Consider the following 15,329-nt stretch of genomic DNA (forward strand, 5'->3'; position numbering starts at 1 on the left):
TTGGTCCCCCAAGTGAGGCTCGCTGGCCCAGCGGCCAGACAAGCGCATTTTGTTGTGAGGCAACATAAGTACCACAGAGCGTTTTGCAGTGCACAAGCCGACAAATTAAGGCCACGTCAACTGTGTATTACGCAGAAGAACAGGCAGCCTGCTCACAGATGACAAAACCCTCACTCGGTTGCTTATGCATGCGCAGACTGATATCCAAGCCTGCGGGAAGGCTATTATCCCCAAGATGTGGTCGATTCTCAGTTCCTGCTCCCCTTGATGCTATATTGCGCGGTTGCATGAGCAAATGGGCTCATACGCCTCAAGTCACCCTCGTTTCTGCGGATCGGGGCAAAGAAGTGGTCCGTGACTATTACATAACCGGTAGTGTAAAAGATATCAGGGCTTCTTGTGACCGGAATCAAATGGCTGCCATTGTGTTGCGCCCATCTGCATAATCGTGACAACACACTGACCTGGATTTGCTCCAAAATATCCACAAGAAACCACTTTATTGAGTATGCGCACAACACACAATTTATGAAACTGAAGCATTGATTCCTGTTTACAAAGATTGTTTGCTTGGTTATTTTGGACAGAAAGCCAAGACTGAAAACTTTCCTCACAATATGTTCAATACATTGCCTCTTATCAAAACACACAATCAGGTATAAAATATAAATTTAGCCAGCTAAATCCACCTGTTCATTTCATGTAGCAGCATTTTTGACACATGCTGTCAACTGAAGATGACATAACAGTTGCAGAAATAACAATTATAGCCCATCTTCTTTTTTTTGGTCAGATAACATTTTCATGCTCAGTTTCATGGACATTTTCAGTCTATAACAGGTAGAAACATTGTCGGCTGCTTTATGTGTCAAATAGCTGTAATAATATGAATGCCATGTGTAAATATATTTTAAAGAAATTGTTTGGAGTGGCTTCCAATTAAAGTGTAGTTCTGCTTTATATGGATGTATGGGTTGAAGTAAGACTAGGTGAAGTCACTGGTCCATAGCAGCTATTAACAATGAGGTAGACATCAACACGCCCGATATGTACACCTCTGGATGTTACCAGAATAATACATCTTTATGTGTCTGTGGCGCCTTTCAAAAATATTTAAAAAAGACATCCTTCATGGGACAATTCTAAGAAAAGAATAACAACAAATTATATACAGCACTTACACAACCAGTTGAACAAATGGAAAACTGGGAAAAATAGATACAAAATACTTAGAATATACTCTGCCTTGACACCAATGGTCATTTATAATTATGCTTCATTTTGTTTTGCAGTGGTGTTGAACCACGTCACGTCACACCGGGTGATGTTGCTAATATTGCGGTTGCTACATGTGAGTGGCACCATTAGGAACAGTAGTCAAAGCTCAGCAATGTTGCAATTTTTTAAATTTGCAAACCCATTAACAAGCATGATTAAGATAATTATTGAATCTGATTGCTTTGCGTACCTCCAGTAGGTCACAAAAGTGAGTACAACACTTACATTTCTGCAGACATTTCATCGTAATGTTTAATAGAACATCACTGAAGAAGACCGTCAATAAAGGCCATGGCTTACTGGAAAGATATCCTCTCGTGGGGTAAGACAAAGGATTAATTTATTTTGCTCGGATGGTGCGAATCATGTGTGGTGGCAACTCGATAAGGAGTACAAACATGTTTGTCATGCCTAAAGTCAAGCAAGGTCTTTGGAAAATCATGGTGTGGGTGTGTATTAGTGCAACTGGAGTTTGGAAGTTGTTCCATGGAGGAAAACATGAACTCAAGCGTGTGCTAGGAAATACTGGAGCAAGGAATGATCCCCTCCCTCCAGAAACTGGGTTGCTGGGCAATGTTCCAGTCTGACAATTACCCTAAATACATCTGTGAGACGACCAATGATTTTCTAAAGGGGCTAAGAGTAAAGTGGATGGACTGGCCAGGCATGTCTCCAGATCTAAACCCAATAGAACATACAAACCCTAGCAAAAAGTATGGTATTTCCAGTCATGGGCAAGCCCTCACTCAGACATTTTATTCTGTAGAAAAAACTCAGATCGCAAACACGAAACAATTGTAACGTCATTCCAAAGTGCAACATATTGGCATTCAGAAACATAAAATATTGAGAGAAAACATTGCAATGGTCAATAAAAGATACTTTTGTAGAGCAAGGGCGGGGCAATAAATATGGAATCACTCGTTTCTGAGGAAAAAAAAAGAGGAATCAATGCGTTTTGAGTAAAAAATAAGGACACACCCAGTCAATTTTCTTTCCTTAATTGGGTACCTGGCTTAGATTGTCTGTTTGTTAGACAGCAGTTAAAGACAGTGCATTTATCACACCCTGGAAGGCTCCTGAACTAAGTAGATTGGCAAGAATCATGGCTCCAACAAGAAGAATGTCTCTTGAGACCAAAGACAGGATCGTCAAACTTCTTGAAACTCTACACGTATGGTTGCCAAAGATGTGTGCTGTTCACAGTCCACTATATCGAAGATGTGCACTAAGTACAAATAACATAGGAAGGCCGTTAAAGTTAAGCGTACTAGCAAGCCAAGGAAAACATGTAGGCATCTAGACAAACGACTAAAGGCCTTATGTCTAGAAAACAGAAAATGTACAACAAGACAAATGGAGAGGAAATGGGATGAAGTTGGAGTCAATGTATACGACAGAACTGTGCAAAATTGCCTAATGAAAATGGGATTTTCAAATAGGAAACCTAAAAGGAAACCATCATTTATGCTTGTACACAAAATAACAAGACTGCAATGGGCTAAGAAGAGGCAATCATGGACTGTGGATGATTGGATGAAGGTTCTCCTAAGTAATGAGTCACTAATCTGCATTGTACAAGGTGATGATGCTGGAACTTCTGTTTGGTGCCTTTCCGGTGAGATTTACAAAAAGGACTATGATTTGATTGTTATTTCTTATTCTTTTTTTTCATGATTCCATTTTTTCCTCAGAATTGAGTGATTCCATATTTATTTCCCTGCACTTTTTACAAAATAAAATGTCTGGGTGAGGGCTTGCCCAAGAATGGCGATTCCATACTTTTTGCTAGGGGTTGTATTTCGGCCATCCTCAAGCGGAATATGGAGAAGCACAAGATCTCAATTACCCCCCAGCTCTGTCATGTCATGGAGGAGCATTCCAGTGGCAATTGGTAAGGCTAGGGTGAAATCTATGGCCAAGAGGATTAAGGTGGTTCTGCAAATCATGTTGGTGACATAAAATATTAAACTTCAGGAACTTTTACTTTATGGTGTACTCACTTTTTTCACCTCGGATTTAGCTCCTAATGGGTGTATTTAGAATTTCTTGTGGAGAAAAATAAATGTTCACTGCTATATAAGCTTTACACAGAATACCTTTTATTGTGTCAAAGCAAATTTCTTCAGTGTTGTTCAATTATACATAATGAGAAAATCTGCAGAAATTTAAGGGGTAAACTTTTGTGACATACAGGTGACCAGTGCAAGTGGACTTTACTGTGACTCCACACAAGTTACTGTGGCATTAAGGGACCAAAATCAAGAAAAATGAAAAAATTTAATCTCAAAAAGAAATTACATTTTAAATAGAAATTTACATTTATTCTGTTTTAATATTGGTCACCAGTAAAATAGATTGCATGTGATGCAATTTTGTTATTTTGACTATAATAGCTCAATGTTGCTTGTTATTTTGACTTTTACGCCCTGGTTACATAATTGTCACTATCGGCCAATATTGTTGCTGTTCTTTGATAACCACACCCTTTGGGATGGATCTGCCTTTGTCACTTAATAATTGATAAAAAGAAAGGGCTCGTGGGAGGGCTTTTGGAACAGATTTGAAATTAAGTTTCTTGTACAGTCCTCTGCTGTTCTCCTTGCAAGTTATAAATTCGTTGATGGCTTTCCTTGTGAGGTTTTACTAATCTATAAACCTACCTGAAAATAAATGAAGCAGTTTAGATCAATAAATAAAAATAAAAGCCAAAAAGAGAGAAATAAATAAAACATTAAATTGAAACAAATATTTATATATGTATATATATATATATATATATATATATATTAAACAAGAATAAATTAAACAAAAATAAAGTAAAAAGCATAAAATAAATATGACATATAACAAAATATTGCACCATCAGTTCTGGTCCTGCATCATAACAACTGTATCTACTATAAAACAATGGCAATATACATCTATGCTTTCAAATATAAAAATAAATATCTTCGACATAAACTCACAATTAAGCGGAAATAACAGCATACCAGCCACTTGGATTTACAGTTGTATGGCGTTATCAAATACTTGGCATTGAAAGAAATCTGTAACAGTTATGTTAATGATGATATCATCCAATCGCATCACTGTTTGCACGTTCAATGCCTAAAATATATCTGTTAAATGACTACTGTGATGAACTCATTCACTGCCAGCTTACTTAAAATAGACATTGGATGTCCATAGCCGTTGATGGCACTGATTGCGTTAACCTGATCTGAAAAATGGATTTTGCCTTGAAATTAGTTAACAGCGAGCATGATTGTGAATGTTTGTGAGTCTTTCCATATACCCTTGACCCGAACATAACAGTCTTGTTTTTAACAGTCAGATGAAAACTATTCAGATTTTAAAAAAAGAGCATTACACACTGTGTAAAATAAAGGTGTATAAGGACACCGTAACAGTCAAAAGATTACAGATACAAAGCTGATTGTGTATAACACTTATAGTCAATTGTTTTTTGGAGTATGTCCGTCAGAAAACAATTCTATTCCAGCCTCTTTATAAAAACATTAAAGGGACACTGTGTAATGTTTGACTACTAGATGACATTGTATTGTGTAGTGCAACCGAAAATAAGTGCGGCAAAGCACAAGGAAGACTCAAAGTGACCAAACCGCACAATTCTCTTTTTTGTTGCAACCCTTTTCACAAGTTTTTTCTTTTCTTTTTGGGATACCCTTAGCAGCAAGATGACGGACGATGAAGTCAGCTCCCTCTAAGTGAGCTTCATATTGTGTAAAATTTCTCGTCAAAGAAATGTTTAAACATAAATGCATGTGTATATGATGGTCAATGTGTTTGCTTGGTATTCAAATCAACATAGTTTTCTTTTTTAATTAAGTCTTTTACCTCTAGGAGGCTCTAAATAATGCCCAATGACCCTTGGAACTAAGTTTTAAGTTGAAGCATTGATGTTTGTTAACTCATATTTGTTCTGTCAATAGTTAAGGTTTTAAAGCGCTGACACTTTCAAGCAGATCATATTGTTGAAATTAAAAGTGTTAACTCAAGAATTAAAGCCTTGACGTTTATGTTTAAAGCTAAATGGCTGAAGATTTAATACTTCATGTGTGAACTTTAACTTTTAGGCTTTAGTTAGAGTTAAAATACTAAAGCTTTAACATTTGACATCAGTTCACCCAATAGTATAGCAACCAGTGTTTTGTGTCAGCTCTCTAGGTGACTCTCGTGTTATCTAAGATAAGTACAAATTTCTTATGAGTTTTTAAAAAAATGCTAGTTTATCTGATAAATCAATTATTTTCCCTCATTATTCAAATCAATATATATTTCTTTTAATGAATTAAGTTTTTTTTCTTACTAGGAACTGCTAAAACATACACAATGTCCCTTTAAATGTTAGATAAGATACACAAAATCCAAAGACTTTTGTTCTAGTCAATTTCACAGTCGTGGACCACAGTGCGAAATCGAATATTCAACGCTTTGAAGCTATATCGCACGTTTCACGATGGTCAGAAGATATAATCAAAGGCGCTATATACAAGTCAACCTTCTTGCTTCTTTGCTTTTCCACATAGTGGCTGTTTTTGCCACAGCGAAAAAACCAAACGACTATCGGTGGAGTGCGGCCATGCCGTACATTCCCTTTTGCGTGGCACTTCCTGCTAATGTACAGCACACAAAAAAAAGCCACGACGCTGCAAGTTACACAACCTTGCTCCATGGCAACCACATCTAGCGAAAGAACGGTGACTGCTGAGCGAGAGAACGGCTCAGTCCGCCTTGTCTTCGCCATTCTGGGTCCAGCCTTGACTCATGGCAGCTACCACGATGCCGTACATGTTGAGCCAGGCTTGGCGCACGGCCACCGTGTAGTCCTGGCCTAGGTTGCACTGCAGCATGTAGAGGAGCGACTCCCCTACCACCTGCAACAGACCAAAACAGGTAAGCGTGGAGTTTGGCAGGTTTTGATGAAGTGATCTTGCAGTGAGTTGCTCCTACGGCAAAGGACTGCGGGTTGACCCCCACCGCCTGGTGCTTCCTCCCTAGGTTCAGAAGGAAATCCTCCAAGGAGTGAAGATCATCCAGGTGACTGACAGCGGCGTCGATCACTAACATCACCTGGAGTCAATGAGAAGAATTATGATTAGAATTGTCCCATTGTCATTGATAGCAACTTAGTGAACATTGTTTTCTGGAATAGACCCACGTGATAAAGACTTAGAAGAGAAAAATCAGATAAAAGAATTTAAGGATAAATAGACAAAAATATTAACAAAGTAGTACTTAGAGAGTAGCCTAAGATGTAAGTGCATCAGAACAATAGTGCAATAAGGAAGAGTGCATCGAAACAGTTTCACTTCAAATTCACAGATACACTTAACCGCCTTAGTTGTCAGGGCAGCATTGTGGATGCAACTCTGGAGAGCTTTCACCACTGTTGATGGTTCCTAGCCTGCATCTGAGTCATGACAAGGTGGCACCAGTTCTTTTTCTGTCTTCTTCTTTTGCCTTTTTGAATTGTGCCATGGAGAAAAGATCTTGTGAGGATCCCTGATGATCTTGTTACGTGACCATAGCACTGCAAGTTTTCATATTTGACTTATCCTGGCAATGAGTTCTTGTTCTGACCCCTCTCCTGATATGACAGCTCCAATATATTTAAATTTGGTGACAGGTTCAAGCTCTTGATGGTTGATGGTGATGTTTGTGATGATACATTAGGGCTTTTTGGTCATTAGTTTTGTTTTCCCTGTGTTTATTTTCAATACCATACCGGATTGGTGCATTGACCAGATATCTTAGTTCCTGTTCTTCTCCTCCCAGCGCAGCAATATCATCAACAAAACGGAAGTTAGCTACGTTGTGTGCGCCATTGCTGACGGTACCTTCATGCGGGTCCAAGGTTATGATCTTCTCCAAGAATTATTGAATAAAGTTGGAGAAAGAATGCAGAATGCGCCAAAGGAACAACATTTAGCAGCAAGAAAATCCCAAATAAGTCAAATGACATATGAACCCTAATTTTCTATACATAGGCAAGATCTATATATTCCAGTCTTGTGCAGTTGCTTAGGGTGGTGATGGTCTCTGAGCCTCTTAGTCCTTGTTTTAAGGGATCGGTGGCGCCTACCAGAGGACAACGGGTTAAAGAGGTGGTCCTTAGAGTGAGAAGAGTCCACAGTGTAAAAAATATGAGGGCTATGTTTTTTTGAAACCCAACAAAAGTACGTTTTGACTTTGTTTGATTTAATACATTATAATTTATTTTGAGAACAATTCCATTACCATTTGCACAAAATTGAGTAAAATATTATATCAGCCCGAAAAAATTTAGCCTGATACATTATTTAAACATATTAAGAAAAGTTTTGTTTTACTGATTTTGTTTTGTAATTTTTGTGAGCAGTTTGTTGAAAATTAATAAAAATATCCTTTTTCTCAGTTTTTATTTTTTTGTTGAGGTGCAGATAAATGTTGAAATATGGTAAAATGACCAAAAACATAGGACTCTTAACATGAGCTGAAAGTATTTAAATTGTAAATGTTTTGCTTTTTATTTTTAGCGTAATCATAGAATGCCAACTTTTACTGCAATAAATAAATCAAACTGTTATTCCATTAGTAGATCATTTTGCTCATTTAAAGTCTTATTTTTCTTATTTTCAAATATAGTTTAACTTGTTTTTCTAGCAAAATAAAAAGTAATACTTAAAATGAGTGAATCTGTCCAATATGGAGGACAGAAGATTTTGCTTAATTTTAGCATCATTTTCTTATCTTGATCAAAGCTGCTCATCTCTAGTCCTATTAGAAGACACTTTAGAGGGTGAAAAGCTGACCTTGGTGACGTGCTCCAGGAACTCTGGGCTGGAGAGGCAGTCTTGTGTGTCGCCACAGTTTGTGTTGTAGCGGAAAAGAGTGAGAAGAGCAGGGTCCAGCTCAAAAAGCCTAGCAGGGACACAAAGCATGGATTGCTTTACTTCATTGCGATGTCATAGGAATGTAGAAGAAGTGCTCTCTGGTAAATGGAAACACATGCTCAGATTAATGTATTTTGGGGTACATATTAATGTATGTATAGTTCTTTCATCCTTTTTAAGTTATCATTGACAAATATTATACTAATAAAATAGCGCTTTGCATTTTATACACCAGGCAAACTAACCGTACTCCGTGTTATTTAGTACTCGTACTACACTTAAATGGATGATTTGGGGTACTAGATTGCGGAGTTGGAAATTAACTGCAAAATCAATTCGTTTTCATCCATGTAAGGGAGGCCATTTTAGCATATTCTATCAACTAAAACTGACATTACAATGAATGAGAGCGTATGAAACATGAAACGTTGCTACTTTCTGTCGAGTTTGTTGATGTGACATTCGCTAGCTGAACTGTAATTGGTTGTTAACCTTGGCACTCTGAAAAATTATTTGCAAAATGGCCGCCATCCTGAGATAGAAAATAAGGCACATTTTGCTGCTTTAAGCAGAAGTCAAGCCAGAGAATTTCCTAACAATATGAAGTTGCATGGTTCATGACATTTTGTGTTTGTCTAATACGAATTAACCAACAATATTCGTATTTTTTCATACATCTCCAAGGGCGGTCATTCTGAGAGTGTGGTCAGGTAAAGATGTCATCACATCATCTTTACTCAAAGCACAGCATTGAATGATTGTTTGCTGAAATCTTAGAAACTGACTTTGCTTAATAAATATTGTACAAACCCAATACCAGAATAACAGAGTTACGCCAGAAGGAAGGATTACGGCATTTTATTGCACGGAAAATGTTATTTAGATTGATTTCTGCTAGTAATGATATTCTTAAAAGACATGAATCAATTCAGTTCCATTTACAAGTATTCGTTTCATCTTACTTTTAGTTGACTTTTTGTCAGCACTGGCAAATTCAATTTTTAATTGTTGATTGGTACGTTTTAAAAAAAGAATCTGTGATAAGAGAAATCCGTAAAGTAGAAACCTTTATTTTTTTTTTTACAAATATTATACAATTAAATGCTCAATTATACACTGAAACCAAACACCAATTACCTTTTTACAAGCTCAAGCATTAGTTAACAAATAAAAGTACTGCATAAATTTCATCAAATAACTACAGTACCGTCAAATAATAATAACCGGGAGACTGTTTAGCCAATCGGAATGCAAAACACATTGTATGAGCTGAAGGAGCAAAACCAGGAAAAGTAAACCACATTTTAGCAAGGAATAACTCTATTACTAGGGTCTCTAATGTGGTGCTAAAATTACCAGAGTTGCCAGCTGAACTGGTTCTGAAATTATATAATGGGTCATTGTAATTTTCTTTTTTTTCATGATTGATTGAGCATATTTTTACTGCTAATAATTACAACCTGGTAATAACATGTTATCTTAGAAATGCATATAAACTGGTAGCCGTTTGTGTAAATCAGCACCAAAAAAGTAGCTCTCAGCTTAAAAAAGGTTGGCGACCGCTGGTCTATTAGGATACTTCACATTGTTTCTATCCTGGCATTTAAAAGCACAGATAAATACAATTAATGGTTGTTTGAACATCAATAGTGAACCCCACAGTAAATTTCATTTTTTTCAAATAAGATAAAGAAATCGCCATTTTTTTGTAAAAAATAGAAAAAAGGTTCAGACCAAAATAAAGCAGACATGCTAACAGATGTCTCGTTTAAAGCCATTGTTGAGACTCAACATATAAGAAAAGACTTCCTTGTCATATAATTACCCTCCAAATATTATAATTCTCTATTGAATGTCACGCATAATTGATTTAAGTAAGCCTCCTACAATGACAAAGTAAGATCACCAAATCCTTCATGCACGTGTCAGATGTGGCGGCAAACACATCATCACATCCAAGGCCGTCGCCAAGCAACTGGGCAAGCCGCTTCTGTTTTCCAGAGGAAGCGTGCACAGATAGACAACGGACCACGAGTCGAAAAACAAAACAAAACGACCAAACCCTCACCTGGAGAACATGAGGATGCCGTGCGGAACTTTGTTCTTGCCCAGGCTTTCCCAGCTGCTCCGTATCAGCTCCTTGTCCTTCTCCGAAAGCTTCTCCATCCTCTTGGGTGGGTGCTTCGAGTTGTAGATGTGGAGAAGATGCGAGGTCCTCTACAGCGTCAGAAAGCTTGGTTTTGCCAGACCCATAACAGTGGAGATGGATGGTCAAGATGAAACTTGTGCACCTGTGAGACAAAGTCGAGCATCAAGTGTGCAACCGCCGCGTTTAAGGTTTCATGTATGTGTGTGTGCACGCTTTGCCTCCAACTCCGATGCACTTGCTCTCTCTTTGCCCCCAGCCCACGCCAAAGGCAAGTTGTGCCACGCTCTCATCTGTCACTGTGGCTGGCTCAATCTCGGATGCACCCCTCCCCCTCTAATAACCCCCTCCTCTAGTTCGCTCTCTCTCCAGTCATTATTCATGCCACATATTAAGAGTGGGCAGAGCGGTCCAAACACTGATACTATCGATACTGAGCGAGCATTTGGATTAGATCGATACTATTGTCCTAAGATTGATACCGTCTTCCCATTTTAACTATCACTATAATAATGCTGTCTGTGTGATTAACAATTTAACATGAATTATGAATTGCATGGATCCCATTCTGGTTATGCTTTGTTTGCACCACTAATTATCACCTACGAGTAAAGCGAGGGTAGTGATAGTGTGATCGGAGTCCGATCAAAAATTTCGAGGAATTCTTGCTTCGCTGTTCGGTCAAAAAATCGGAGTTCGAACGCCGGTAATGCGTGAGTGCGTACGCTAGGGTGCGATGCTGAGCGGTGTACCGGTGTTTTAGCCTCTTATTATGCCTCTGAAGAAAGTCAGTGCAAGAGGCAAAGTTGCTACAGGTGAAAAAAGAAAAGTAGTGCGTACAACTATTGCATTTAAGAAAGAAATAATAGCTCCACCGTACACCTGCGCTTTCTGCTGACCACCACAAAGGTAAGAAATCCTATTCATTATTCTTTTCTTTATCCTTTTTTTTTATTTTTACATGTTCATGTTAGCGTAATCTTTCGTACGGAAGATTACGATAAAGCGAATGTACGATTAGCCTGGGTTAGCTTCATGTTTACGTTAAACATCCAGGGTGTTGGAACGGAGCCCAACATTCAGGGTGTTGGAACGGAGCCCCATTTCCAATGAACCGCTCACCACTTGTTGTGGAGAGCCGGGTGCTAAATGACCTGTAAACAACCTGATTTTTTTATTTTTACACGTTCGTGTTAGCGTAATCTTTCGTACGGAAGATTACGATAATGCGAACGTGCGATTAGCCTGGGTTAGCTTCATGTTTACGTTAAACATTCAAGACAAACATTCAGGGTGTTGGAACGGATTAAAACGGTTTACATGATTTTTAACGGGAAAAATGATTTTGGTGATTGAACAAATCGGTTTTCGAACAGGGTTCTGGAACGGATTATGGTCGAGAACCGAGGTTCCACTGTACATATGTTTGTTTGTTTGTCTGTTTCGGTCCACTCAAGAGGAAAGAAGTATAGATATGACTACCATCTTTCACAGGCAAGGTAGGTTACCCTAGATGTGAAAAATGCCCCAAAAAACTCACTAAGAACTTTATGTTCTGTTGATTCGCCATTTTTCAGCAAAAAGGTGTAAGAGGATGATTGAACAGCTGGTTTTCAACTTACAGTCCCCAGTTTTCTTTGGTTTTCTCCTTAGATTTTTTTTTTTGCACTCCGAGGTTAATCTTTTCCAAATAAAATGTATGTAGACAATTGCATATTTGGGCTGTTTGTACCCCTATTTCATGATTTTAGTCTTTATCTGGACTCAGTCTTACTGATGCTCTCATGGGTTTGTGATGCTCTAATGGCGCACGGCCATTTTAGTTTTGTTTCAAAATATGGTGCAAAGAAAGGTACGGAATTTCCCGGACTGTAGGGCGCACCTGATTATAAGACGCGCTTTCAAAAATACACAAGTGTAAGGGTGCTACGAACCATGAGATTAAAACAGAAGATAACAAATGTATTTCATTAAACATAAATATTAGAGAATCTGGTAACACAACTAAAATGAATGGATTCATTCATAAGTGTGTATGTAGAAGTAGTTTGTTATAATTACACAATGCTGATTTTATTTACCGTATTTCCTGCTCTATAAAGGTGAATTGGACCTTGAAATATATGGCAAATTTTTTTGGGTGCGCTTTATCGTTTGGAAAATATGGTATTTTTTTTGTCTTGTTTGTATTTGTGTTACATTGCTGCTTTTGTGGTTTGACTTGTTCTGAAAACAGTTGTTTTTGTTGGAGTAATTTAATTAGTGTATTGTAAAAGGTTTTTACATAGTATTATTTAAACTAATAGCAATTTGAGTTCATTTCTAAAATTTTGTTAAATGGAAGGTTTCATATTTGCCATGTTGACTTTAAGCCCTTTGAGACTCTTCGTGATTTAGGGTTATACAAATAAAGATGACTTGACTTAAATTGACTTGACTTTGTTGTATTTGAATTTTTGTTACATTGCCTTTGCTTTTTTGTTTTTTTGTTTTGTTATGACACATTTTCATGGAATTATGTATGTTTCTTTTTCCATTCTTTTAAAGTTTGCGTTTTAGATATTTATTAGAAATAGACACATTTTAGGCTGTTCTTATCATAACTCTAAACTAACACAAGGGAAGAGGGGTTCAATTATTCAGTGATCATGACATTTCCAAGAAAAAAATAATCGGTATTTCATCAGTATTGATCGATCTGACCCTGCATTTTCTTGTATCAAAACGATAACAAAGATTCCAGCATCATCCAACCCTACATACACAAAAGGGGAAAAGCAAAGGGGGGAAAAGGCTTATGACGCTCCAGTCGGTCTTAAGCGGAGGGAGTTACAGCGCCGTCTGCAGGTGGGCTCAAGAAGACAACAATAATACGCATTTTGTTGTTGGGACACAAATCCTGATTTATTTGAATAGAGAGTCAATTTTTCAACACGTGTTGCTCAGTTTTCAAGGCAAGTTATGCTTTATACCTAGGTGTGTTTTTAGCCGCGCCAGGTCTACCAGAGGCGCATCTCTGGGATACGCTGTTCCCATGGCAACCTGTAAGGATGTAACCGATGGTGCCATGTCATGTAGCGCCTGATATTTTCAGGAAGGGATCTGATCTTCTAACAATATGATATAATTACTATTTGAATCTCCAGATTACAATAGCAAAAATAAAAACTGACTAATAAACAAAAGCTGCATGAAAACTAAAAAAATTATGAAAAATAGTTATTTTTTAACATAACCACATATTCAAAGTGTGGTGTTTTACATAGCAATATTTGAAAAGTGTGGGCAGCACGGCGGCGCAGTGGTTAGCGCTTGTGCGGCACAGTTCATGTCATGGGAACCTGTCGTGGGTTCAAATCCAGCTCCAGACTTTCTGTGCGGAGTTTGTATGCTCTCCCCGTGCTTGCGTGGGTTTCCTCCGGGCACTCCGGTTTCCTCCCACATTCCAAAGACATGCATTTCAGGTGAATTGGCCGGTCCAAATTGTCCCTAGGTGTGAATGAGCGAATGAGTTGTCTGTCCCTGTGTGCCCTGCGATTGGCTGGCAACCAGTTCAGGGTGTCCCCTGCCCACTGCCCGATGTATGCTGGGATGGGCTCCAGCCCCCCGCGACCCTACTGAGGATAAGCGGTACGGCTAATGAGATGAGATGAGATGAGATTTGAAAAGTAAATGCGTTTTATCAGACATTTTACTTTAATTGCATCATGTATGCAGTGCTTATAAGCAGAGGTCATGATTATACATGTAGTTTAAATCAGGAGTCAACCTTTATGAAGCTGAGAGTTACAACAGTTTGATATGCATTTCAAAAATGGCAACTTTTGATTGTACTACTATGTTGTTACTAGGTTATTACCAGGTTGTAATTTTTTAAAAGTTTAGTTAAAGTCTACTCAGTCAACTACTAAAACCTCATGCCAGTTAGAAATCAAATTTGCTGGACAATCACAATGACCCATCACTGGTGAGTTATTTTCAGAACCTGTCTCCGTGCTAGTCTGGTGTTTTTAGGGGGCTACCTGGTGCCTACTGGAACAAGGTTGGAGACCCCTAGTTTAAATCCATCCATCCATCCATTCTCTGTACCGCTTATCCTCAGTAGGGGCGCAGAGGTGCTGGAGCCCTTCCAGCTACCTCCGAACAGTGGGCAGGGGACACCCTGAACTGGTTGCCAGCCAGTCGCAGGGCACACAGAGACAGACAATTCACTCGCTCATTCACACCTAGGGATAAATTGGACCGGCCAATTAACCTAACATGCATGTTTTTGGAATGTGGGAGAAAACCGGAGTGCCCGGACGAAAACCACGCAAGCACGGGGAGAACATGCAAACTCCCACAGGAGGTTCGATTTCATGACCTCAGAACTGTGCCGCACACGCACTAACCACTGCCCCACCGTGCTGCCCCCGTGGTTAAAATAGTACACCTAAATATTATTTTTAAATTTACCAACAGAAATCTCGGATAACCTCCCCAACATAGGGTACTGAAAAATAAATTTGAATAATGAATTATAATAATAATGATGACTTGTGAATGATTTATATATTTGATAAATTAAGTTGAATAAATTCATGAATTAATAATGTGGAATTCAAGTAAAAAACTAATTGGATACAAATAAAACTACATGCATAAAATGTTTTAAAACATCAAAATAATAATAGTAATAATAATAATAATAATAAATGGGTCGACAATACAAATATAGTACATTTTTTAATAGAATGAATATGAATCAATCTGTTTGGTCCTTAGTCAAAACAGACCCATATCAAATTCAACTGCACTAAAAAAGTAAGGGTTCTAAAATTGAACAAATGGAACACAACCTGGTATTCTTAAAGGAACATTCCGCATTTTTAGCCCTTCCTAGTGGTAAAAAAAACAAAACAATATTGATTTGAAAAAGCAAAAATAAGTGAACTTTGATTTAAACATGCGTTTTACCAGAGACTTGTAAGTAGAGAAATTTGTTTTACTTTATATGAGCCTCATCT

General features: G+C 38.0%; 1 protein-coding gene across 1 annotated transcript; it reads right to left on the minus strand.

The window, feature by feature from the left end:
- Nucleotides 1-483: 483 nt before the first annotated feature.
- ngb (neuroglobin) lies at nt 484-10,649 on the minus strand. Its single transcript, XM_088354647.1, has 5 exons — nt 10,545-10,649; nt 10,246-10,468; nt 8,097-8,205; nt 6,256-6,375; nt 484-6,179 (listed from the first exon to the last, which is right to left on the minus strand). Exons 2-5 carry the CDS (start codon nt 10,341-10,343, stop codon nt 6,027-6,029), a joined length of 480 nt encoding a protein of 159 aa, XP_088210773.1. The 5' UTR covers nt 10,344-10,468; nt 10,545-10,649; the 3' UTR covers nt 484-6,026.
- Nucleotides 10,650-15,329: the final 4,680 nt, after the last annotated feature.

Source organism: Urocampus carinirostris, chromosome 15 (assembly GCF_059441175.1).
Source record: "Urocampus carinirostris isolate Australia breed hairy pipefish chromosome 15, RoL_Ucar_1.0, whole genome shotgun sequence".
Taxonomy (NCBI): domain Eukaryota; kingdom Metazoa; phylum Chordata; class Actinopteri; order Syngnathiformes; family Syngnathidae; genus Urocampus; species Urocampus carinirostris.